General features: G+C 48.9%; 1 protein-coding gene across 2 annotated transcripts in view; it reads right to left on the bottom strand.

Annotated features, from left to right (window-relative positions):
- The window catches only part of GALNT9 (polypeptide N-acetylgalactosaminyltransferase 9), a 307,400-nt gene that overhangs the window by 133,945 nt on the left and 146,539 nt on the right, over positions 1-26,916 (bottom strand). Inside the window, exon 5 of one of the 2 annotated variants that reach the window (XM_060249993.1) lies at positions 9,800-9,997. In XM_060249993.1, the coding sequence (XP_060105976.1) occupies positions 9,800-9,997 (198 nt within the window). Of the gene's footprint in view, positions 1-8,446; positions 8,546-9,799; positions 9,998-26,916 lie in introns of those variants that run through there. The other variant, XM_060249994.1, reaches the window with a different exon arrangement.

Genomic DNA, 26,916 nt, shown 5'->3' with positions numbered 1-26,916 from the left:
TTCCAAAGAGAGCCAGTTTGGTGTAGTGGTTAAGTGTGAGGACACTTATCCGGGAGAACCGGGTTTGATTCCCCACTCCTCCACTTGCAGCTACTGCAATGGCCTTGGGTCAGCCATAGCTATCGCAGGAGTTGTCCTTGAAAGGGCAGCTGCTGTGAGAGTTCTCTCATCCCCACCCACCTCACAGGGTGTATGTTGTGTGGGGAGAAGATATAGGAGATTGTAAGCTGCTCTGAGTCTCTGATTCAGAGAGAAGGACAGAGTATAAATCTGCAGTCTTCTTCTTCTTGTCTCCAGGGGAACTGTTCTTTATCACCCAGAGATCAGTCACAATCCCAGGAGATCTCCAGCCAACACATGGAGATGTGCAACGCTCGTAATAGTTAGAATGTTGGACTAGGACTGGGGAGACCCAAGTTCAAATCCCCACCACCATGAAGCTCACCAGGACCATAAGTAATGCTCTCTCTGCCTAAACCATCTCGCAAGGTTGTCGTGAGGATAAAAAGAGGGGGGATGCAGAAAGAGGAACGTTGCCCTGAGCTCCTAGGAGAAAGAATGGCATGAAAATGAAGAACGGTAGAGGATATGCCACATTTTTTATTCATTACCTCCACCCAAAGTAGGGAGAGGGAAGGGCAGAAAGAAAACGGAGCAGCTGGTGAGGAATGTTGGCGCCCTTTCAGATCACTTAAAAGTGCAAAGCGTCATTAAGAGGAGCTGCGGCAGAAATCGCACATTTGAAAGGAACAATGAAATGGCCTTTGGTTTTTTGGCAAGGGCTGGAGCTGTTTGAAGTGCTATGCGGGCGAATCGATATTATTGTACTGGGGGGAAAGACACCGTGCAGTCAATTTGTGTAAATGACTTTAAGATATTCTTCAGTGAGCACGCAGCATGAAATCCTTGCAAGGTAATTGGGTGTGAGTGGGGGGGGGGGTTGATATCCGTGTCAAAGTCAGAGAGGATGAAAGAGCTGAACTGGCCTTGACCTTGTGTAGACCGGAACCTTCCATCTCCCCCCCCCCAGCAACAGCCCAAAATCTGGAATCCTTTTTCCTGCATGGGTCCATTTGACCCAAAGAAATTATGATCTTGCCACTCTGTGAATAGCTACAGTCTGAGGACTCCAGAAGGCCATAAAGATACCCTTGGGGCAGAAGGGCATAAAAGAACCCAGGGGAAGGTTCCAGGGATAGGCCAACAGTCAAAACCCAGAGAATCAGAAGCCAAGGCTATACCACATCATAGAACTATCCAGACAGGGAAACTACGAGGTGAAACCGGAGAACTCAAAAAAACACTGCAAATGAGCAGGTAACAAAATAATCCGGTTCTGAGAAGGATTGGGGAGGTTTACCATGAGTTAATACCGGGAGGCAGATGTTGCTGTCTGATCAGCCACTTTTAATCTGATATGAACCAGCAGCGACAACTGATTATACTGTGCGTCTGAACAGCGCCCATGAGTCAGAAGCTGAGGTCATGGGGAAGTTCAGAATTCAGATGCCAGGAAGATCCGAAGCAGAGACTTTGTAAGCCAGAACCAAAACCATCAGAAGTTAGCACTGAAGCAGCCAGTAGGAGGAGCACCTTAAGGTTGCCAGCCTCCAGGTGGGGCTTAGAGGTCTCCTCCTTTTCCAACTGATCTCCAGCAGCAGAAATCATCTCCCCTGGAGAAAATGGCTGCTTTGAAGGGGGAACTCTATGGCATTTTACCCTGCTGAGGCCCCTCCCCTCACAAAACTCCACCCTCTCCTAGATTTACCCCCAAAGTCTCCAGGTATTTTCCAACATAAATCTGGCAACCCTACGCAAAGATCAGCTTGGAGGGTGTTGACCAGACAGGGATCCTCAGCCTTTCTTGGGGTTTAAATAGCTGCTTCCTGCTTCAGTCAGCCAATGAGCTACGTTTGTGGGTGGAGCTTCCCTGAGGCTCAGAGCACTTTACAACGGTGATTTCCAAACCTGTTGCTTTTTATGTCCCACAAGAGGTTTGGTTTTTTTAGCAGGAATTCACAGGAATGCAGTTCCGGCTGACTTGGCATCAGGGGGTGTGGCCACTTATGCAAATATGTTCCTTCTGGGCATTTTCTACAAAAAAAAAGCCCTGTGTGAAACAATGGTGATGTCAGGGGTTGTGACCTAATATGCAAACAAATTTTTGCTAGGCTTTTCCTACAATAAAAACCCACCAATCACTGTGTCCCACCAATCACTGTCAAAGAACAGCAGGTGATAAGAAACGAACAGACCAATTTCTGAGAATGGCGGTTGTGTTTATGGGCATTCTGTTATTACATGACTTTGATGGACCAAGGGTCTGATTCAGTATAAGGCAGCTTCATATGTTCATATATGTTCATACATTTGTCAAGCACAGTATGTTTCGAGAACATTAAAACACCTCAGAAGCACAATAGATAATCCTTGGCAGGAAGCTGCCCACCTTCACTACTGGGCAGTGGGAACAGGGCATCAGGAGAAACACCAAGGGTCCAAGGTTACTACATGGTCACGGGTGGACAATCCATGGCAGGTAGAATCAACAGGAGATGGCATGCTACACTTGCAGGTGGACACAGGGACTGAGGGAGAATGAGTTCTTAGCAGTGGTTATGAAAACTTTGCAATTCACCTACATGATTTCTATGTTCCATTAATGGTATCTCTCCGCAGGGCTTTTTTTGTAGCAGGAACTCCATGGCATATTAGGCCACACACCCCTGAGGTAGACAATCCTCCTGGAGCCTACACGGCTCTTAGCACAGGGCCTCCTGTAAGTTCCAGGAGGATTGGCTTACATCAGGGGTGTGTGACCTAATATGCAAAGGAGCTCCTGCTACAAAAAAAAAAAAAAAAGCCCTGCCTCTACAGCTATTTGAGAACCACTGCTTTTACAATTCCCTAGAACAGGGTTCCCCAACATGGTGGTTGTGGGTGCCATGGCACCTGCCAACACCTCTTCTGGCACCTTTCAAGTGCTTTAAGAAGTGGGTGGGGCCAGATAAGGCTTTTGCCCAGCAAGGCTTGTGACTGGCCACTGGAGATTTGATTGGCTGTGCAGATTTTTAAGAAAAATGTGTCTTTGGCAGCAGCTGCCACCACATGAAGCTGTGGCAATCATTTTGTGGCTACCTCTGCCTCCTGGGATAACCATTTTGTGGCAGCCATTTTGTTGTTGTGCCCACCTTGCTGTGTCAGAATCCCCCACAGGCTGACAAAGGTGGGGGACCCCTTCCCTAGAAGGAGTTCATCCTGCAGCTTCAGTCACTTGCCACAGGGGGCAGCAGAGCTCTTAAACTCAGGTCTTCCGATTCAAGTCCCGTCAGCTCTTGAGCCGCAAGCCCAGTTCCACAAAGGTCACTCGGTCATCAAGTGGAGCACTTAGCTGCAGAGCCCTCGAGGAGCAGAGTCTCTGTGCCAAATGGCAACGAGCGCCAGAGCCTTCACAGGTCTCTTAATAATATGCAAATAGGAAGTTGAATGCAGCCTAATTTCTTGAAAGAAGTGTGAAAGATCATGTTTCAGGATTAAAGTGAATCTCTAATGAATGAAGTTTTGAAGTGGAGTCCTTTCTGCCAGGAAATTATTCTCATTTTCTGCTTAGTGAAAGATCCTTCTCCTTTAGCGTCCATTTTTATGAGCCAGAATGACAGCTAATATGGGGCCAGGACGGTTTTGAGTTTTTCATCTTTGCCGTTTCAATCCAACGTTTTATTTTTTATTTATGTCATTTATCCCCTACTTTTCTCCTCAGCAGAGACCCAACATGGACGACATCATTCCTCTCTCCTCCATTTTCTCCTCAGAATAAGCCTGTGAGGGAAGTTAGGCTGAATAACGCTGACGGGATTCCAACCAGGGTCTCCCACCAGCACTAACCACCACAACCACATCGATTCTCAGTTTTGCTTCTCCCTTGTGGGCCTTGAATCTGTTTATTCCACCTCTTGTGGCTGGCTCTGCCTCACGGGGTAGCCATTTTGCGGCAGCCATTTTGTTGGTGTGCCCACCTTGCCGTGTCAGAGTTCCCCACAGGCAGAGAAAGGTGGGGGACCCCTTTCCTAGAAGGAGTTCACCCTACAGTTTCAGTCACTTGCCAGAGGGGGCAGCTCTTTCCAGTCCCTCCCTATATACCAGTAGGCTGGAGCAGATCAAGTGATACTCCTTGACCCCTGGGTCATGGATGCCCCATGGCTCAAGCTTGCTATCTGTCCCCAGGGCAGGAATCCAGGGGGAGCCGCTTCTGCTCCATGTCCTTTTTCCCATAGTGTACTGGCCAGAATCTTGGTAGGAGTTTGGGAAAGTGAGAAAGAATACCTCTGGAATGAGCAGGGTCTGGACAAGAAAGGAGGAGCGAGGGAGGGAGAGGAGTGGATTTGGGTTGCTAATTCTGGGTTAGAACATCCCTGGAGATTAGGGGTGGATCTGGGTCAGGGTGGGGTTGGCACATGAAGCCAGCTGGGTGTGACCTTGGTCAGTCACAGCTCTTTCAGAGCTCTCTCAGCCCCTAAAATAAGTCTAGCTTACCATCTAGTGGTGCACAATGCTAAAAAGAGCTAGAACATCAGACTGCCAGACAATCTTAGGATCTCCTGTCTATACTACACACAATGCTGTACAATAATTAGCGGTTAGAGGGTTGGATTACTATCTAGGAGACCCAGGTTTGAATCCAGACTCTGCCGTGAACCTGGCTGGGGAGATCTTAGACTAGTCACCTACTTTCAGCTTAACCTACTTTAGAGGGTTGTTGTGAGGAAGTAATGCAAGAATGGAGGATGATGCATATTGCCCTCAACCTCAGGGAGGAAAAGCAGGATATAAAAAAAAAAACCCTAAATACATTCTGGATATAATGTTCCCTCTACTCCCTGAAGGTGTGTCATCTGATTAACATTTCTGGGTCAGATCTGCTCTTGCTGGCTAGAGGCCACCTTCCTCTCCATCTCTCTTTGCTCCCTCTGAAACTGCATGAGAATCAACTCTGATAATAGTTTGCTCTGGCTGTATCCCTTGGTGCCGGTGTGTTATCTGGGACAAATCCAGCCGCAGACAGCGGATGCCGACATACATTTTATGCACACCAGCGCTCGCGAGGGGATCGCATCCTCCATCCTTATTAGTCGCTCTGCAAGAGGTGCCCGGCGTGGCTCATTTTGACAGGCAGGCCACGAGAGGAGATGGATCATCCGAGTGATCCGTTCTGACAGATCTCATCTTCCTTAATGCACTAATCTAATCTGACAGTCCAAGGGGAGTCAAAAAAGCTGGCTTGCCATCTGTCTCTTTTGCTACTCTGACACAGGTAAGGTTTTATTTCCCAGCTTCCGATTAGAATCGAAGCCAAGCAAATCTACACGGGCCTCATTGAAGTCGAGAGGATGACAGCCACGCAAATGAGACGAGGACAAAACCTTAATATGTATCAAAAGCTGAGTTTTCACAGGCCGTTGAAGCAGGGAACTTGCAGAGAGAGAGAGAGAGAGGACTTTGCATTGCAACCTGGAGTTTTTTAAATATAAATTAGTGTGTCAAAACATGCTTTGTGGAGCAGGCAGAACGTTGGTGTGTGTATCCCTGACAGCGCTTCACCTGACCCATTCTCTGGTATATTAAGCAATCAGTGAGAAACGTATGTGTTGCCTTAACAGGTCGCTGCTGGTGTAAGGAGATAAAATTCCAGGCAGGGCCGAGCCTGACGAGAGACAGGTGACTAATGGGTCCAGTAGCTTGTTGATAATGAAACTCAACAGTACACTCCATCAATGGGCAGAGCGAGGGAGTGCAAAAAAGGTGCCGTGTGCTGCTGGGCAATGTTCTTTTTCACGCAGCTTTTCTGGAGCGCAGAGCCCCGCTCTCTAGGTATGGAAGAAGGGATACAAAAGGGCACCTGTCCTTTCAGGGGCATGTCTCTTCGTCAGGCCGTCGCATGGTAATGCACTTCTTCACCCAAAGAGAGCCAGTTTGGGGTAGTGGTTGAGTGTGTTGACTCTTATCTGGGGGAATCGGGTTTGATTCCCCACTCCTTCACTTGCAGCTGCTGGCATGGCCTTGGGTCAGCCATGGCTCTGGAAGAGCTGTCCTTGAAAGGGCAGCTTCTGGGAGACCTCTCTCAACTCCACCCACCCCACAGGGTGTTTGTTGGGGGGGGGGGAAAGTAAAGGAGATTGTGAGCCACTCTGAGAGTCTGAGATTCCGAGTGAAGGGTGGGGTATAAATCCAATATCTTCTTCTTCTTCAACACATGGAATTCACTGCCCCAGGAAGTGGTGGCAGCTACAAGCATAGTCAGCCAAGTGGGGATTGGATAAATATTTGGAGCAGAGGTCCATCAGGGGCTATTAGCCCATACAGATGGAACACTCTGTCTTGGTGCTTGGGGGGGTGACAGTGGGAGGGCTTCTGGAGTTCTGGCCCCACTAGTAGGTCTCCTGATGGCATCTGGGTTTTAGCCGCTGTACGACACAGAGTGTTGATCTTGGATGGGCCATTGGCCTGATCCAACATGGCTTCTCGTGCGTTCTTATGTGATGCAAGAGCCTCTGCTCCCTTGGGACATGCACTGACCCAAGTCCCCATGCCTATATGCAAAGGACATATAAACACAAGAAACTGCCTTGTGCTGAGTCTGATTGGACGTATATTGGTCCATGAAGGTCACTGTTGTCTGCTGTGACTGGCAGCAGCTCTTGAAGTTCTCAGAGAGAGGTCTTTGACATCACCTGACAAATGATGCTTCCAGCTGGAGATGCTGGGAATTGAACTTGTGATCTTCTTATTGCCAGTCTGGTGCTCTGCCTCTGTGCTATGGCCTCTCCCCACATACCTCCCAGGAGCAGACGTAAGACCTACTTGTGAGAAATAGGCTGCTATGAACAGACTTCAAGGCTTTCCCATTGGTTCTCAGCTCAGAAGGGAGGGAGGTTGGCTTACACTGAAGAACCTCTTTCTCCCACCTTGTCACCTCTGCTCATTCTCAGACACACAGCTGACCAGAGAGTCCTCCTCATTGAGAAGCTGTAGGGGTTTAAACACCCAGCCGTGTCCTCTTCAGACATTGCCTACATCCTTTTGCCATCATGGGGCTCTTTAGCCTTGGGTTGGCAACTGGTGGGAGGATCACTTGTATGTGGGGTCTTGCTGGTGATGCAGTGGCTTTGCCAGCAAAGCAATGTCTGGAAGTGACCTCACCACCTTGTTGGTAACGCTCTAGCATTCAGCCAAAACTCTATGGTTTAAGCATAAAGGTTTGGCCAAATGCTAGAATGTCACAGTCAGCATGACGACGTCATTTCTGTTTGCACTGCAAGTGACACTACTGAGTTGCCATTGATGATGATCAGATCCCATATCCTTTCCTTTTTTCCTCCTGCCACACAGCTGAATGCTGGTGGGAAGGAGCAGCAGAGGACAGAAGGTCTCTTGGCAGCAGGTCTTTTTTTGAACAGGAATGCACAGGAATGCAGTCCTGGCTGACTTGGCATTGAGGGAGGGGCTAATTCGCAAATGAGTTCCTGCTGGTTTTTTTCTACAAAAAAGCCCTGTATGAAACAACTCTAACATCGAGTAAAAGGTAAAGGTAGTCCTCTAAGCAAGCATCAGTCATTTCCGATTCTGGGGGGACATTGCATCATGGCAGACTTTTTTACGGAGTGGTTTGCCATTGCCTCCCCAGTCATCTACACTTTCCCCCCAGCAAGCTGGGTACTCATTTGACCGACCTCGGAAGGATGGAAGGCTGAGTCAACCTGGAGCCGGCTACCTGAACCGGCTTCCGCTGGGATTGAACTCAGGTTGTGAGCAGAGCTTGGACTGTAGTACTGCAGCTTACCACTCTGTACCATGGGGCTCCTGTAACATCAGGGGTGTGTGGCCTAATATGCAAATGAGCTCCTGCTGGGCCTTTTCTACAGAAAAGCCCTGCGCGAAACAATGGTGACATCAGGGGGTGTGGCCTAATATGCAAATGAGTTCCTGCTGGGCTTTTTCTACAGAAAAGCCCTGCGCGAAACAATGGTGACATCAGGGGGTGTGGCCTAATATGCAAATGAGTTCCTGCTGGGCTTTTTTCCTACAAAAAAGGCCCTGCCTGCTAGCAGTGAGAACCTGACAAGCCTATGAGAATTCTTGCCCTAACTCTGTAGCAGAACCAGTAACAGAAGAGGTGGGAAGATGGTTTCCCCCCCTTCCTTCTCCATCATTGAAACCCATTGACCGTATGGCTATCCATTAGGGCCCTGGGATCTGAAGCGGCTGTCAGTTGCGAGGGAAAGAGGAGGGCTGGGGATCTCTGGATCCAGCCCAACAATCAAACATTCCAAAAGACTGACTGTAAAGAATGACAAAAACCCCAAAACCAGAAAGCAGCCAGGCTTTGAAAGGGGAAAATGCCATGCAAGCCACGTTTATCAAAGTGCATTAAGATTTCCCGAGCAATTACCTGCTTGCATACTGCGGCTTCACAAAGAGCAGAAGGCCCCTGATAACCGGCACTTGCCGGCTGTATGATAAATAAAGTGAATGTCGGCCTGTCCCTCTGTTTGGCCACGATAAGAGGAAATGTGAGGCTAAGAGCAATTTGCATCCTTCATAAACCTTCGGGAGCTGGAGGGAAGGCAGGGGAAGGGAGGAAGCAGCAGGGAGGGACAAGGGAAAGAATAACCACCAGCTCCAACTCAGGGCAAATTTACAGTTTCTATGGTTCTATGGTTAAGAGAGGCAGACTCTAATCTAGAGAACTGAGTTGGATTCCTCACTCCTCCACGTGAGGCCTGCTGGGTGATCTTGGGCTTGTCGCAGTTCTCGCTGAACTCTCTGAGCCCCACCTGGCTCCAGGGCTGGCCCTAGACTGTCTGGCACCCTAGGCAAGTCTAATTTCTGTTGACCCCCCCCCCACTGATAACCTCATCGAGTCACATGGGGAGCACCCAATTCGGTGCCCCCAGAAGGCCGGCACCCTAGGCAGCCACCTAGTTTGCCTAGTGGCAGGGCCAGCCCTGCCCGTCTCACAAGGTGACTGCTGTGGGGAGAGGAAGGAAGGAGGTTGTAACCCACTTTGAGACTCTTTAAGGCAGAGAAAACAGCAGGGTAGAAAAACCTATCTCGCTCAGAGGTAATGCACGTGCATTCTATGTGGAAGGTTCAGTCCCTGGCATCTGCAGGTTTTTTTTTGCTGGGGGTGGGATTCAGATTAAACCAGCAATTTTCACCCATTCCCTCTCCAGTTTCTTGTCCCCCTCCAGTAAATCCTCAGGGTCTTCTATCCCCCAGTAGCAGCATTTTGTAGAGATTGCTGGGAGGGGGGGGGGAGGCAGGAAAGTTCCATCACACCATTGGAAGAATTAGACCGATTCCCCACTAGCCTTGTCCCAGTCTCACACTCTTCTTCTCTGCGGGCCTTCTGTCCAATTTCACACAAGCTGCTGCAGGCTGCAATACGAACTGCCTCTTTCCCGTGGCAAGCAGAAACTGGCTTTTAGAGGATCTTGCTTGCCATGGGAAAGGGGCGGAGCGAGTCACAGCCTTGTGGCAGCTTGTGTAAAATCGGATGGAAGCCCCATGGAGAAGAGGACCGTGAGACCAGGACAAGGCTACTGGAGAATCGGTCTTAGTCTGGACCCAGCCTGATGCATATTACATATCAAGTTCTAGAAAGAGCCTTCTGTTTTAGAGACTCTGCAGAGCTGCTGTCAGCCAGAGGAGACAATATGAGCTAGATGGACCAACTGTTTGGCTCACTGCTGCTGAAAAAAAGCAAGGGAGCCACACATGACTAACAGTATCAGAGAGTCACCTGATGGGTGCAGATTCGTCTCCCTTGTCCAGCCAGTCCTGCGGTGGGATTATGTACATGCACCAGAGTCCCCAGTTGTAGCCATGAGCTGCATTGGCATATTGCTGCACTTCGAAAGTATTATACTTGATGTTGTCAATAGCTGGGAGAATGATCCGTTTCCTGTCCTCTTTGATTCGCGTAAGAGCCGGCTCCACCCTGTGAAGAAAACCAAGCCGTTAAATCGAGGAAGCACAGAAGCAAGCTCCGTGCTGTAGCAAACTGCAATTCTGCCATTAATTTGAGAAATTCTTCTAGGTGAAGGCTGGATGATACTAGGCCCCAGTAAGGGGTTCCCTTATCCCGTCTCAATCTACTGCTCTTGAGAAATTGAGGAGCAGAAGGGGAAAAAAATGGCCTCCACAGTGGTGCTCTAGGAATTTCCCCTAGTATCTATGGTATTCACTATAGAGTTCAGGGGAAACTTCTAGAGCATCCCAGGAGTGACATCACACCTTCCTCCATACTCCACCTTCCCCAGGCACCACCCCCAAAGTCTCCTGCTATTTGTCTAGGCAGTGTTGGGAACCCTAGATAATATACATCACTTTCCTGGCTGATGATATGTTGTTTGGCCAGTGTACTTGCCACACGTGTTGACAGTTGTAAACGTTAACTTCATTATGTGACGCAAGTCATTATTTTTTTCCCCCCAAACTGTCCCTGGAACTCTCAAGGACTTCCCTATAAGTCATTGCAACCTTGCTAAAGTAAGTTGTAGAACTTCAGTACTTGGAAAGGAGAACCGTAGACACAGATGGCTAGAAAATCCCCTTACTTTCAGTGGCCCACTAGTAGATAAGCTTGGCATCTAGAAATGCCCAGGTTCAATTCCTGGCATCTCCAGTTGGGAGGATCAGATAGTGGGACGTGAAAGACTTTGACCTGAGACCCTGGAGAACTGCTGCTAGTCAAAGCCTATAATGCTGACTTTGAGGAGCCAACAATCTGATTCAATATAAAGCAACTTCATGCGTTCATGTCTGTCCCAAACCCCTATGTTGCTCTTGGGCAGTGGACATATTATTATTGCTGTAGTTACAAAATTTCTATTCTGACTTTCCTCGTAGTTCAATGTACCTTACAATACTAGTTAAAACATCCCCAGCTAAAAATCAGACAACAAGCCCCAATGCTCTCCTCTCTCTTAAAAGATACCCGCTGTTCCAATCCTCCTCCAAAGCCCTAGCAAACAGGCAGGCCTTGCAGGGCCTCCCGAAGCTCCCCAAGGAGGGGCTCCTTTGAGCTCTTCAGGGAACCCATTCCACAGATCCAGAATCAAAATGGAAAAGGTCTGGTCTCTGGTCGATGCTAGACATGCCACCCTAAATGGTGGGATAGCCAAAAGATGAGTTCCTGATGACCATCATTGACACACAGGGACATAAGGAAGAAGGGGGAATGTATGGAGGGAGAAGGTCCTTCCAATATGGAGGTCCCAGGTAGGGTTGCCATATCGCAATGATGTGCTGGCACTGTGTGGGAAGGAACTTTCTGAGAGTGGGGACAAGTCTATATCACATGGAAGTGACGCTGGCATGTTGGGGATGTTGGACAGCAATGCTCTGGTTTCTGGACAAAACCCTATGGTAGAAATCATAGAGTTTTGCCCAAAACCCAGAGTGTCACCACCCAACATGCCCACTTTATTTCTAGGTTAAGTAAACACATCACAGTTATTTCTAGCTTCTCAGAGGCAAGAAGGGGAATTTGGAAGGGAGAGAGACACCCAAAAGTGGAAGACCTCTGCCCAAACCATGAGATTTAGCAACCCTAGCCCCAAGTCATGAAGGGCTTTAAAAGTCATGGCCAGCACCTTGAATTGAACTTGTTCATTAATAACATGGAAGGGGGGAGACGTCAGGGATTTTTTTTTTGTAGGAAAAGCCCAGCAGGAACTCATTTTCATATTAGGCCACACCTCCTGATGCCAAGCCAGTCAGAAGTGTGCTCCTGTGTGTTCCTGCTTAAAAAAAAAAAGCCCTGGGAACCTGCAAATCTTGAATTGAACATTAGTAAGGGTGTGTGTGTGGGGGGGAGATGGGTAAGTCAAAAGAAAACTATTGAATGCTCAAGTCTAACTGTTTGCGTCACATTCAGAAACCAAAAACAGAACAACAGTGGCATTCCTGGTGCATTGGCTGCACTGGGGAAACCAAACGAAATAACTCTGAATGACAGAAACTAGGGGAGAAATGCTGAGCTGTAGGATTTGGGAAGCATCTCTCAGACAACCCAGACCCAGACAGGCTGGCCTTGTGTCTGAGCTTCCCTCTGCGATGAATAGATAAGGGACATCTGTTTAGATCTCGAATCTCTGTCGTAGGAATGTATTAGTACAAAGATGCCAAGCTGCAGACCCTGGAATATGCTCACACAGTCAAAAGCAGGAGGCCTGATAACTCAGCACAAGCAAACAGCTTGTACTATTTAGACAAGATGAGAGTGATGATATTCCTAGACTTTGAAGGACGTAGGCTGGGGAGGCTGGGGGTGGGGGACAGATCTGGATGTTCTCCAAGGAAGGAAGGAAGCACCACGTCGCAAATGTGGAGAGCTTTTCCTTGCCACTTGTGAAGCGAAGTCGCTTGCCCAGCTGTGGATAACTATGAAAGTGGGGAGGGATTACGCCTCCAACCCTGGCACTGTCGTTTCTTCTGTCTCTGCTGAGAGCTCGTGTGCCCCTCTCCCCATTGACTCGGATATTAATAATCTTCAAGAACACTGTCTGCAGGAGGGAGGCCAAAAGAGACCCGTCACAGCTCTGCTGCTGCTGCCTGCAAAGTTGAGGCTCGGAATACAAAGTGACAGATGTAGTTTCATTAATGGCATGCTGTTAATTTGTTTACCTGAATGGGAAAGGCTTGGGTGGTTGTGAGTGGTTACTTATTGGGGGGGGGGGAGGAAGTCACCTTGGGATATCTGGCTGCCAAGTGACAGCCGCCCGTGGGATAAGCATGTGACGGGGGGATGGGGAAGTCATTGGTGGAGACCAGGGGAAGCCAAGTAGTGGCCAGGGAGTCACATGTGGCTCTTGAAGCCCCGCCCCCCATCGGCTGGCTTGGAGAAGGCATTTTTCTCTTTAAATCACTTCTCCAAGCCAAGCTAGCTAGTGACTTGGAGAATGCATTTAAAGTTAGTTGCTTTCTTTCAACTTCTCCCTTCCCTATTTGCCTTCCTTCCTTCCTTCCCTCCCTCCCTCGCAGCTCTCAAACATCTGTCATTCATGTCTTGCGGCTCTCAAACATCTGACCTTTCTTCCAAGTGGCTCTTATGTTGAGTTTGACCACCCCTGCTGCAGGCAGAAGAGGTGTTTTTAAATTGTAGAATGTCAGATTAGAGAATCTTGCTGGTCATGATGATGAACACTTTGGTGGGATCTGATGAAGGGAACTTTGAGACTCGAAAGCTTAGACCTTGGAAATCTGGTTGGTCTCTGAGGTGTTACTGGCATCTTGCTCTTCTACAGCAGGCCAGCATGGCTACCTACCTAAACCTATTTTGGTCGGAACAATTGCATTGAGAGAAATGGGTAGAGCACTGTCATAACAAAAATGGTGGCTCCCATACCTTGTGTGGTTGTGTGTGTTTTTTTTTTTTACTAAGAACTTGCAGCATAGAGAAGAGAGCAGCCAGGATGATTAGGGGGCTGGAGTACCTTCCCTGTGAGGAAACTCTGAAGATTCTGGGACTTCTTAGTTCAGAAAAGAGATGACTGGAGGGGGGGGGGCAGGACAGAGGGGTATAAAATTATGCATGGTGTGCAGAGATTTGACAAAGGGAACTTTTTCTCCATCTACCAAAATATTAGAATTCAAATGCATCTAATGAAACTGATGGACAGTAGATTCAGAAAGGACAAAAGCAGGCCTTGAATTCAGCAGGAGCTCACAGCAGCGCAGCTCCTAAACCTTTCTGATGGCCCTCCTCCTCCTTCCCACCTACCTACCTTGTCCGTTGAATAGCAGGTGCAGCTGCATAACAATCCCTGGATTAGGAGAGCGGCCAGCCAGCCAGCCACCAGGGGCTTTGAGATGCCCCCAGCAGCCCTCATTAACCCCTGGAGAAGCCTGTGGCGCCCTTTCTCCACTTCGTATGTGATTTTGGGCAGCAGGTGGCTTAGAATCATAGAATCATAGAGTTGGACGGGACCTCCAGGGTCATCTAGTCCAACCCCCTGCACAATGCAGGAAACCCACATATACCTACCCCAAATTAACATGATCTTCATCGCTGTCAGATGACCATCTAGCCTCTGTTTAAAAACCTCCAAGGAAGGAGAGCCCACCGCCTCCTGAGGAAGCCTGTTCCACTGTGGAATTGCTCTAACAGTCAGGAAGTTCTTCCTAATGTTGAGTCAGAAACTCTTTTGATTTAATTTCAACCCAATGGTTCTGGTTCTACCTTTCCGGGACCACAGAAAACAATTCAACACCATCCTCTATTTGACAGCCCTTCAAGTACTTGAAGATGGTGATCCTATCACCTCTCAGCCACCTCCTCTCCAGGCTAAACATCCCCAGCTCTTTCAACCTTTCCTCATAGGACTTGGTCTCCAGACCCCTCACCATCTTCGTCGCCCTCCTCTGGTGATGTTCCAGCTTGTCTATATCCTTCTTAAAATGTGGTGCCCAAAACTGAACACAATACTCCAGATGAGGTCTTACCAGAGCAGAGCAAAGTGATCCCATCACATCACGTGATCTACTTCTGCTGATACAGCCCAAAATTGCATTTGCCTTTTTAGCCACCGCGTAACACTGTTGTCTCATGTTCAGCGTGAAGAAGATATTGGATTTATTGGATTTATATCCCGCCCTCCACTCCGAAGAGTCTCAGAGCGGCTCACAATCTCCTTTACCTTCCTCCCCCACAACAAACACCCTGTGAGGTGGGTGGGGCTGGAGAGGGCTCTCACAGCTGCTGCCCTTTCAAGGACAACCTCTGCCAGAGCTATGGCTGACCCAAGGCCATTCCAGCAGGTGCAAGTGGAGGAGTGGGGAATCAAACCCGGTTCTCCCAGATAAGAGTCTGCACACTTAACCACTACACCAAACTGGCGTATGATCCACTAAGACCCCTATATCCTTTTCACACATACTACTGCTAAGACAGGTCTCTCCCATCCTATAACTATGCATAGGATTTTTCCTACCGAATTGCAGAACTTTACATTTATCCCTGTTAAAATTCATTTTATTGATTTTAGCCCAGTTTTCCTGTTTCTGTCTTCTACTGTATTTGCAACCCCTCCCAATTTAGTATCATCAGCAAATTTAATAAGCATTCCCTCTATCAGGGGAGGGACGGTGGCTCAGTGGTAGAGCATCTGCTTGGTAAGCAGAAGGTCCCAGGTTCAATCCCCGGCATCTCCAACTGAAAAGGGTCCAGGCAAATGGGTGTGATAAACCTCAGCTTGAGACCCTGGAGAGCCGCTGCCAGTCTGAATAGACAATACTGACTTTGATGGACCGAGGGTCTGATTCAGTATAAGGCAGCTTCATATGTTCATATGTTCTATTCCTTCATCCAAATCGTTTATAAAGAAGTTGAACAAAACAGGTCCCAGGACAGATCCATGAGGCACTCCACTTGTCACTCCTCTCCAAGAGGATGAGGAACCATTCGCAAGCACTCTTTGGGTGCAATCTGTCAACCAGTTACAGATCCACCTAATGTTAACAGGATCCAAACCATATTTTACCAACTTGTCAACAAGGATAGTATGTGGAACCTTATCAAAAGCCTTTCTGAAATCACGATAAACAATGTCTACAGCATTCCCCTGATCCAGCAAGGTAGTCACTTTCTCAAAAAAAAAAAAAAAAGAGATCAAATTAGTTTGACATGACTTGTTCTTGAGAAACCCATGCTGGCTCTTAGTAATCACATCCATTCTTTCTAAATGTTCCAGGACCGACTGTTTGATGATTTGTTCTAAAACTTTTCCAGGTATAGACGCCAAGCTGACGGGTCGGTAGTTACCCGGATCTCCTTTTTCCCCCTTCTTGAAGATAGGGACAACATTTGCCCGCCTCCAGTCTTCCGGCACCTCTCCTGCTCTCCAAGAATTCTCAAAAATAATAGCCAGAGGCTCAGAAATTACACCCGCAAGCTCTTTTAGAACCCTTGCTGGCCTTTTGACTGTGTGTGAGGGAGGTGACCCAGGAGAACCCCAGGTGAGTGAGGCCTGCTTGGGCTGGCTGGATCTCTAGTCAGCTCAAGCAGGCCTCGCTCACTCAGGGCTCTCCTTTCTTGTGTCAGGTTGCTTTTGGCTGGTGGTGGTGGTGGGGGGGAATGGTGGCATAAGCTAATGAGTTATGCTAATGAACTCCACCACCTCTTTTTCTACAAAATGACCCCTGGACAAAAGGAAATACTTCTTTACGCCACAAGACAATACAATGTGAAATTTGCTACCAGAGGACACTGTGATAGCCAGACATAGACAGCTTTAAAAGGGAGCAGACAGTTGCAGGGAGGAGAGATTGATCAATGTCTGCTAGCCATGCTGAGTGAAGCGAACCTCCACATTCAGACATAAATCTCTGAATCCCAGTGCTAGCAGGCAGCATCCGGTGAATACCTTAGCCTCTATGCCATATTGCTGGAGCTCTAGAGGAACCAGTTGGCCACTGCGTGAGACAAGAGGCTGGGCTAGATGGGCCACTGCTCTGATCCTGCAGGGCTCATCTTATGTTCTCGTGTTATATTTCCATTCAAGAATCCTCTCAAACACTTTTCAAAACATTCTACCCTTCCTCCAAGGAGCTCAATCTGACATATATTGGTTCTCCCTGAATGTTACGTTCACTGCAACCTTGTGAGGTAATTTAGGTCAGGGCTTTTTTTTTGTAGCAGTAGCTCCTTTGTGTCATGGGTGCTGGGGACCCTGCAGAGGAAGTTGAGTCTGACGAGGAAACTGTGCCCCTGCCACCTGCACCAGTGCCCCTGCCTCCTGCTGGAGAAGATCCCAGCCCCCCTGCCTCGCCCTCTCGGGTGGCTCGTGTGCGTGACCGCCTCCGGCAGGACCTCAGGGATCGGAGGAGGGCGGCACGCTCACAAGCAAGACGCTCCCTGAGCCCTGAGTTCTGAGAGGATTCTGGCCCTCCTAAGAGCAAGGATGCTTGAGTTATGACAGGATCCTGGCTGCCTCCCTGAGCCAGCAATTAGCCCAAACGGGCAACAGCCAGCAGAGGGCTATATAGCTGTGGGCTTTGGGAGGAGGCTTTGTGGAAGCAACTAGTCATCTCCCTGACATCCTAGCATCCACTCCGGTTTGACTTTGGTTCCTGACTCCCTGACTTTGGCTTTTGACTTCTGGACTCCTTGACCTCGGCTTCTGGACCTCGGACCTGCGATACTTGTACACTGATTTGGATTTGGCGCCTCAGACCCTCCTGCTTACTGGCTACAGACCTCGGACTGCCTCTGGACTTTGCCTGACCCGGCCCCAGCCGTGACACTTTGCATATTAGGCCACACACCCCTGCTGTAGCCAATCCTCCTGGAGTTTACAGCAGGCCCCCTACTAAGAGCCCTGTAATCTCGTGGAGGATTGGCTACATCAGGGGTGTGTGGCCTAATATGCAAAGGAGTTCCTGCTACAAAAAAAAGCCCTGAGTTAGGATGAGAAAGAATAACTGAACCATGAAGCTGGCTTGTACAAAGTCAGACCTCTGGTCTACCAAGGTCAACATTTCACCAGGCTTTCAGCTGAGGCAGTGGGTGTCACTTGTTACCGCCCCCCCTCCCTCATTCCGTCCCAGCGCTACAAGATCTGCTGGACCTGGACAACAGGTCATGCCTGTGGGGCGGAATCTGCCATCTTAGTCTTTGTAATTTTAGATTTTATATATTGCAAATTGGTCTTTTATTGTTTTTACTGTTGACCGTTTTATGAGGTAACCTGCCCTGAGCCTGTTCTACGGGAAGGGTGGGCAAAAAATCGAATAAAATAAAATAAATTGTCTCCGAAGACTGACAGCATCTTGGCTGGCAGTGTAAACAATGCTGACCTTGACAGACCTCACGATCTGCCATAGTAGAGGAAAGATTGGGGTCAGCCAGCAACTTTTCTCCAGGCCATTTTGGCCAGAGACCCTGGAGGGTGGTTTTTTGGGTTTTTTTGCTATCTTCGGGGCATGGAGCAGGGATCACTAGGGGTGTGTGGGAGGGGGAGGCATTTGTGAATTTTCTGCATTGTGCAGGGGGTTGGACTAGATGACCCTGGAGACCCAGTTTGGTGCAGTGGTTAAGTGCATGGACTCTTATCTGGGAGAATCGGGTTTGATTCCCCACTCTTCCACTTGCACCTGCTGGAATGGCCTTGAGTCAGCCATAGCTCTGGCAGAGGTTGTCCTTGAAAGGGCAGCTGCTGTGGGAGCCCTCTCAGCCCCACCCACCTCACAGGGTGTCTGTTGTGGGGGGAGAAGATATAGGAGACTGTAAGCCACTCTGAGTCTCTGATTCAGAGAGAAGGGCGGGGTAAAAATCTGCAATTCTTCTTCTTCTTCCAACTCTATGATTCTACAATTGATGTGATTTGCATGCGTTCAATATTTGTACGGTCCGATCACTGAAAATGTTGGCTGAAGGGCCTTTGATGGCTGGTGGCTACTAGCAGCCTGCTTTTGCGGCACCTGGCATAAACACACGCAAGGTTTAAGATGAAGCAAGCAGCTGGAACGTAGCTACAGAAAGACGGAGCGAAATCTAAATTGTTGAGCCAAGCAAGCAAGAGTCTGACAACATGCTGGTTTGCATCTGGGGAACCGATGCCATTTAAAAATTTAGAACTCTTTATCCGAGCGCTTGGATGTCACCTCCTCCTCGGCGAGTATATTTGCAAATTTTCAGAGTTCAGCAACACCATATGTTCTCTCCATCACAAGGAAACAAGCCTTGTAATAGGAGATCCAGAGCTTCCTATTGCTTGGGGGATTGGGAGGAGGGTAAATTCATTCTCCTTGCTGAGAAACTTTGGGTTGATGGCTTTGGTAATGGGCAGAGACATTTCCTCGTTTTCCTCTTCCCATCCTCCTTCTCAGGTTTGTCTTGCGTTTTTTTGACCTGGGCCTCCTCCTGTCCACACCGTTCCAGGAAATCTCTCAGAGCTTTCAAGAGGTGGGTGGATCGAAGTGAGCGTTCCCGCAGATAACGAACAGGAGAGTCCCAATTCTTCGCAACCACGAGCTGTGTTTGAACACTTCTATTCCCACGCTGTTGGCAGGCCAAACTGTGAAATTTCACAGGTACGAAAAAGCGAAGCAAGAGTCCCCCGAGTTTGCAAAAAAAGAGAGGATGAGATCACTTCCCCGCTTTATTTTCGATCTGAAGCCGAGCGCTAAAACAGAAGTGTAGGCGAAGCCACGGCACCAAAGTTTGCAAGTTACGTGCTCAAAAGAAGAACCAGCCCAGCTCTTAATGCCCAAGTGCACTGTGCAAAGCGATTTCTTGCGGCCCAAGATTCTGACACATTCTGGAAATAGGGATGATTCCAACTGCTGCCAGCATTCAACCATGGCGTACCATTCTGATACAGGCAGCCAATATTACAGAATTGAAATTGGCTACTTATTCTTTTCAGCCCCGTGGCGCAGAGTGGTAAACCTGCAGTACTGCAGTCCGAGCTCTCTGCTCATGACCTGAGTTCGATCCCGGGCAGAAACTGGGTTCAGGGAGCCAGCTCAAGGTTGACTCAGCCTTCCATCGTTCTGAGTTTGATAAAATGAGTACCCAGCTTGTTGGGGGGAAAGTGTAGATGACTGGGGAAGGCAAACCACCCTGTAAAAAGTCTGCCATGAAAACATCGTGATGCGACGTCACCCCAGAGTCGGAAACGACTGGTGCTTGCACAGGGGACTACCTTTACCTTTTTAAACTTATTCTTTAGGTTAATTGTTGCCTCCTGAATATTTTTTTCCCCGGGGGGGGGGGGAGTGTTGGATAGGCATTTGTAGTATTATTGTTACAAGCAGGGCTTTTTTGCGGGAAAAAACCCAGCAGGAACTCATTTGCATATTAGACCACACCCCCCTGATACCAAGTCAGCCAGAACAATGTTCCTGTGTGTTCCTGCTAAAAAAAAAAACCCTGATTACAAGTGGGGCCCTGCAAGACCAGAAGAAGAAGAGTTGGTCTTGTACTCTACTCTTCGCTACTTATAATTGCCTTCCTTCCTTTGCTCACAATAGACACCCTGTAAGCCGTGTTCCCTCTAAGCTGCAGAGTCTTGTGAGCAAAAATTCTACTTTGTGAGCTACTGATATTAAAGCTGTGAGCCACTGGCATTCATGTTGTGAGCTCCTGCATAAATTATTATGCTCTGGGGCCATTTTTCCTGAGCTAAGACAAAAAATGCGTGAGCTGGAGGCTCAAAATCTGTGAGTTAGCTCACGCTCGCTTAGAGGGAATGCTGCCTGTAAGGCAGATGGGACTGAGAGAGCTCTGGTCAGATCTCAGAAGCCAAGCAGTTTAGTACTGGTTAGTAATGGGATGGGAGACCACCAAGGAAATCCAGGGTTGCTATGCAAAGGCAGGCCATGGTGGGCCACCTCTAAACATCTCTTACCTTGAAAGCCCAACAGGATTGCTATAAGACGGCTGTGACTTGACGGCACATACGTAAGGGCTGGTGCTCTAGGTGACCAGACCACCTTCTTGGCCTCTAAGGTCAGGTCAGCCCTGAAAATTAGGGTGTCAGAGAGAACAGCCACATGGATAACAAGCTGAACCAGTAACAGGTCCCTGAGATTATGGGGAGGCTGCCTACTTACCAGGGCGTTTTTTTGAGCAGGAATGCACAGGAACACAGTTTTGGCTGGTTTGGCATCGGGAGTGTGGCCTGATACGCAAATGAGCTCCTGCTGGGCTTCTCCCACCAAAAAAGCCCTGCTACTTACTAAGTAAATATGGAATCAATTATAAATCCTAGCACAAAACGCTGAACTCTCCTGAGGACATTGTGTTCAACAACAACAACAACACGGCGAAATGAGGATTGCTGGAGTACACAGCATTGGCTTCATCCAGCTCTTCATATGTCCCCCCCACCCTGCCACACACAGTCCTAGTTCCCATTTTGAATAGTAAAGTGGTGGATTTGTCAGGCTGAGGGCAGACCTCATTAAACAGCATCCTCATACGTTCTCTTATTAGCCTAATGGCCCATCATCTTTTTCATTGCAAATGAGCTCTCCAAAGGAGCTCGGAAAGCACTGCTGTGGGCATGCAGGATTCCTCTTGAAGGGTCCTCTGGAGCACTCCGAGAGGCTTTTTTGTGGCCGCTCACCCATTTCGGTGGTCTTCAGCTTCCCGGGAGCTCCCAGCAGCAGTCCGCTTAATGGAACTCGTGCAAGATGGATTGGTTGGCAGCACACCAAAGCGTGCCTCCTTTGGACCTCCAAACTCGATTGTCTCCCCTCGAGTGGCAGTCATACACATTTAACCACATATTGCAGGGATGAATGGGTTCCGCTCATTCTCTGATTATTTCCTGGTTTCGTTCTATCCTGCATGATGTTCTTGCAGGGTTGCCGGCCTCCAAGCAGAGCCTGGAGATGTCTGCAGAATTATGAGTGATCAGGGCTTTTTTTCGTATCAGGAACTCCTTTGCATGTTAGGCCACCACACACCCCTGATGTAGTTCATCATCCAAGACCTTACAGGCTCTCAGTACAGGGCCTTCTGTAAACTCTTGGAGGACTGGCTACATCACAGATGTGTGGCCTAATATGCAAAGGAGTTCCTGCTACCAAAAAAAGGGCCCTGTGAGTGATCTCCAGACTACAGAGATCTGTTCTGCTGCAGAAAATGGCTGCTTTGGAGGGTGGATTCTATTGGCATTAATACATCATTGTGGTTCTTCCTCTCCTCAAACCCTGCTGCATCCAGACCCTCCTCCCCTCTCCCACACCTCTAGGAATTTCCCAACCCAGAGCTGAAACTCTTACTTGGATTCCTCTTTAACTTAGAGCAGGGGTGGCCAGTGGTAGCTCTCCAGATGTTTTTTGCCTACAACTCCCATCAGCACCAGCCAGCATGGCCAATGGCTGAGGCTGATGGGAGTTGTAGGCAAAAACATCTGGAGAGCTACCGTTGGCCACGCCTGACTTAGAGAATGCTTTCTCTGCCTGAGACCCCACAGAGCTGCTGCCAGTTAATGGAGATAATAGTGGGCTAAACCAGGGCTTTTTTTGGTAGCAGGAACTCCTTTGCATATTAGATCACACACCCCTCTTATGCAGCCAATCATCCAAGACCTTACAGACTCTCAGTACAGGACCTACTGTATGCTCCAGGAGGATTGCCTACATCAGTGGTGTGTGGCCTAAGATGCAAAGGAGTTCCTACTATGAAAAAAAGCCCTGGGCTAAACTAACTTGGTGCTTGGGAGGGGCAACAATGTGAGGACTTCTAGTGTCCTGGCCCCACTGATGGACCTCCTGATGGCACCTGGGTTTTTTGGCCACTGTGTGACACAGAGTGTTAAGACCTGGAGAGGCCATTGGCCTGATCCAATGTGGCTTCTCTTATGTTCTTATGTCTGGGGCAGCAATGCTCTGTATTCTTGGTGCTGGGGGGGGGGCAACATTGGGAAGGCTTCTGGAGTTCTGGCCCCTCTGGTGAACCTCCTACTGACATCTGGGGTTTGGCTGCTGTGTGACACAGACTACTGGACTGGATGGGCCATTGGCCTGATTCAACACGGCTTCTCTTATATTCTTATGTCTGGGGCAGTGATGCTCTGTATCCTTGGTGCTGGGGGGCATAGTAGGACGGCTTCTGGAGTTCTGTCCCCACTTGTGGACCTCCCGATGGCACCTGGGGTTTGGCCACTGTGTGCCATGGAGTGTTGGACTGGATGGGCCATTGGCCTGATCCAACATGGCTTCTCTTATGTTCTTAACTGGCAATCTGACTTGGCATAAAACAGCTTCATCTTTTTCAAGGAGGAGTAGGCTTGCCAATCCCCAGGTCCCAGTGGGGGTTCTTCTGTTTTCCCAGGCTCCTTCCCACCCCCAGTCAGCTGGCTGGTGGGGGAAGCCCCGCCCCCAAAACCACCATGTGACTTTCCCCCTCCGGAGGCTCCAGTCTCTGATTGGAAAGGCTTCCTCTTGGGATGGGGTGTCTGTGTTACTTGGAAGAAGTTGGCTGCAACTCATGAGTAGAAAGGCCAATCCCTCACTTCAGAGTCACAAGAAAGGGGGGGGGGGCATCTGCTGAGCACTTCATTATTCCCTATGTGGAGATCGATTCTCATAGGGTATAATGGGGAATTGATCTGGAGGTTTTGGGGGCTCTGGGGGAGCTGTTTTTTGAGGTAGAGGCACCAAATATTCAGCATAGTATCTAGTGCCTCTCCCCAAAGTACCCCCCAAGTTTCAAAACGATTGGACCAAGGGGTCCAATTCTATGAGCCCCAAAAGAAGGTGCCCATATCCTTCATTATTTCCTATGGAAGAAAGGCATTTAAAAAGGTGTGCTGTCCCTTTAAATGTGATGGCCAGAACTCCCTTGGAGTTCAATTATGCTTGTCACACCCTTGTTCCTGGCTCTGCCCCAATGTCTTCTGGCTCCACTCCCAAAGTCTCCTGGCTCCACCCCCAAAGTCCCCAGATATTTCTTGAATTGGACTTGGCAACCCTAAGGAGGAGCCATGATTTGGGGATATACAATATCCTGGGTTCAGTCCTCAACAGAACATCAGCTTCAGAGCTCAGAGAGCTGCAGGCAAGCCAGAGCGAAAAGGACCAGTGGCTTCATAGGCTGTCATTGAAAGGCATGCCAAAGGTCCCAGCCTCCAGGTTCAACCCCCAACATCTTCAGGTGCTAAGAAAGACTCTCCCTGACTCAGCTTGGCAGCCTTTTCTTTTTCATGGGCTGTCACTGGAGTCTGAATTGCTTAGGGGAAATCCTATCTCACCCCCACCCACCCCGATCTGGCCCTGCTGTAGTATTCATTATGAGAATAGCCACCACTGCTGCAAGTTTTCAGATTGCTGGCAACTCCTGATTCAATCCAGGAGGCCTGAATTCCCATCATCCTTAGCCCAAAAGAAAAATAAGGTCTTCTTTGTGGAATGGGATGAGGGATGGAGGGGGTGGGCAGGGCAGAGGACTGGCATTTCACTCTGTACAGGCCCAGGAACTAATTTTATGAGCGTGTCCCAAATGGCTGATGTGATCAAAGCGAGAGGGCTGCTCGCATGCTTCCACGGTTTTGCAGAATGTGTAATGCCAACGGGTTCAGGAGGGCATTTTTGCAAAAGGGATAAAAATGTAGTAAAGCAGAAGCTGTGTAAAACAGGCAGCAGGTTTCTCTTATTAGATAGATGATAGATAGATAGATAATTTTATTTGTATCCCGCCCTCCCCGCCGAGGCAGGCTCAGGGCGGCTAACAACATCATACAAATTTCAATTATACAAAAAGCAAAAAACACAAAATTACATTTAAGCATTAAAATTCTGATTAGGTTTAAAATTAGTTAATTAAGTTAATAAAAGTGCTAATACTGTTCTTTAGGATGGCGGTTATCATTAACAATTTCTTCCTTCGTCAGCGAAAGCTAGTCGGAAGAGGAAGGTCTTGCAGGCCCTGCGGAATTGTTCAAGGTCCCGCAGGGCCCGCATTTCCTCTGGAAGTTGGTTCCATAGGCTCGGGGCTACAGAGGAGAAGGCCCGGTTACGGGTACATTGCAGCTTCACCTCTCTCGGTCCGGGAGTAGTCAACAAGTTTTTTCCAGCTGACCTCAGTGCTCTCTGGGGTTCATATGGGGAGAGACGGTCCCTAAGGTAGACAGGTCCTCGACCATATAGGGCTTTAAAGGTAATGACCAGCACTTTGTAACGAACCCGGTATGTAACTGGCAGCCAGTGCAGCTCGCGCAGTCCAGGCTGTATGTGCTCCCATTTAGGAAGCCCCAGCAACAGCCTAGCCGCCGCATTCTGCACCAGCTGCAGCTTCCGGGTTCGGTACAGAGGCAGCCCCATGTAGAGGGCATTACAGTAATCCAGTCTCGAGGTGACCGTTGCATGAAGTACCGTTGCCAGATCTTGGCGCTCTAGGAAGGGAGCCAACTGCCTTGCCCGCCTTAGATGGAAAAAGGCTGACTTGGCGGTGGCTGCAATCTGGGCCTCCATTGATAATGAAGGCTCCAGTAAAACTCCCAGACTCCTAACCCGGTGCGCCGCTTTCAGCGGCACCCCGTCGAAGACCGGAAGAGGTATTTCCCCTTCCCGAGCGCCCCGACCCAGACAAAGGACTTCTGTCTTCGCTGGATTCAATTTCAGCCCGCTCCTCCTCAACCAAGTTGCCATATCCTGCAAGGCCCGGTCTAAATTCTCAGGGACGCAGTCAGGCCGGCCGTCCATCAGCAGATAGAGTTGGGTGTCATCTGCGTATTGATGGCACCCAAGTCCGTATCCCCTGGCAATCTGGGCAAGAGGGCGCATGTAGATATTGAATAACATTGGTGAGAGAACTGCCCCCTGGGGCACTCCACAGTCCAGTGTGTGCCTCCGGGACCGCTCGCCCCCAATAGCCACCCTTTGTCCCCGATCCTCGAGGAAGGAGGAGAGCCACTGTAAGGCAGACCCCCTCACCCCTATGTCGGCGAGGCGGCAGGTCAGTAGCCGATGGTCGACCGTGTCGAACGCGGCCGACAGATCTAGCAGCATCAGCACCGCCACACCACCCCGATCCAGATGCCGTTGGAGATCATCTACCAGGGCGACCAGTACTGTCTCCGTCCCATAGCCCGGGCGAAAGCCGGACTGGCAAGGGTCTAGGATGGAAGCGTCATCCAGAAAGCTCTGCAACTGCAACGCCACTGCCCTCTCTATTATTTTACCTAAAAATGGTAAATTGGAGACCGGTCGGTAGTTTGCCAATTCGGCCGGGTCTGCTGTACTTTTTTTCAAGAGGGGTCGGACCAAAGCCTCTTTCAGAGATGATGGAAAACGCCCCTCCAAGAGGGATCTATTTATGATGTCCCGTAGAGGACAATCTAGCTCCCTCAGGCAGGATTTAATTAGCCAGGAGGGGCATGGGTCCAGATCACAAGTTGTAGGGCGCGCAGAGGAGAGGATTCCGTCAACTTCCTCCAGGCTGAGCGGGTCGAAATGATCCAGAGTTAAATCAGAAGACAGGCGTGGGGCCTCGGGCTCATGTACTGTGTCTAAGGTGATGGGCAGGTCTTGGCGGAGTGACGTGATTTTGTCTGCAAAAAATCTCGCAAAAGCCTCACAGCCTATTTCTGATTCACTAGCGTTTGGTCTGCCCTGGGGCAGCGTAGTTAAATGTCCAATTATTTGTTATCACTTGACAAATTATTATTTGTTATCACTTGACACTTTCACCATCACTCTCCAATTCTGCCTCTGTTTTCCCACACTGATGCTATCCAGACCAAATGTTCTTTTGATTTGTTAATTTCACTGTTTTGCTGCTGGATTCTAACTGTGTACCACTTTGCATTCTTAACCACTGCCCACCAGCTATAAGCTCCGCTCACTGTACCCCATTCCATTGTCTGATGAAGCATGCATGCATACGAAAGCTTACACTCTGAATAAAACTTTGAACAAAGCAGGAGTCAAGTTTCACCATTAAGACCAACTAAGTTTCATTCAGAATGTAAGTTCTGAATAAAATTCAGAATAAAACTTTGTTGGCGCTTCTAGACTCCTACTTTGTTCTATTTGTCACTGATTTGTCTTTTTTTTTTGTGGTCTAAAGTATCCATAAACTCTCCTTCAGCACCACATTTCAAAGGAACCAACTTTCTTCTGGTCGGTTGTTTTCATTGACCATTTCATGACCACTGTCCATTTTCTCATGTCGTTTTAGAGCAGCAATATCATTTCCTCATTTGGAGCCTTTGGACATGTAATGCACAGGCCTCAGATTCAGCAGGAGCTCACAGGAGCACAGCCCCTGAACCTTTCTGAGGGTTCCCCCTCCTCCTCCCCATTTACCTTGTCCATTGAATAGTAGGTGCAGCTGTATAACAATCCCTGGATTAGGGATTAGAGCGGGCAGCCAGCCAGCCAGCCACCAGGGGCTTTGCCACA

The sequence above is a fragment of the Heteronotia binoei genome, chromosome 11 (genome assembly GCF_032191835.1).
Source record: "Heteronotia binoei isolate CCM8104 ecotype False Entrance Well chromosome 11, APGP_CSIRO_Hbin_v1, whole genome shotgun sequence".
NCBI lineage: Eukaryota > Metazoa > Chordata > Lepidosauria > Squamata > Gekkonidae > Heteronotia > Heteronotia binoei.
Note: the sequence above shows the minus strand (reverse complement) of the source record. Positions and strands in the feature narration are given on the sequence as shown.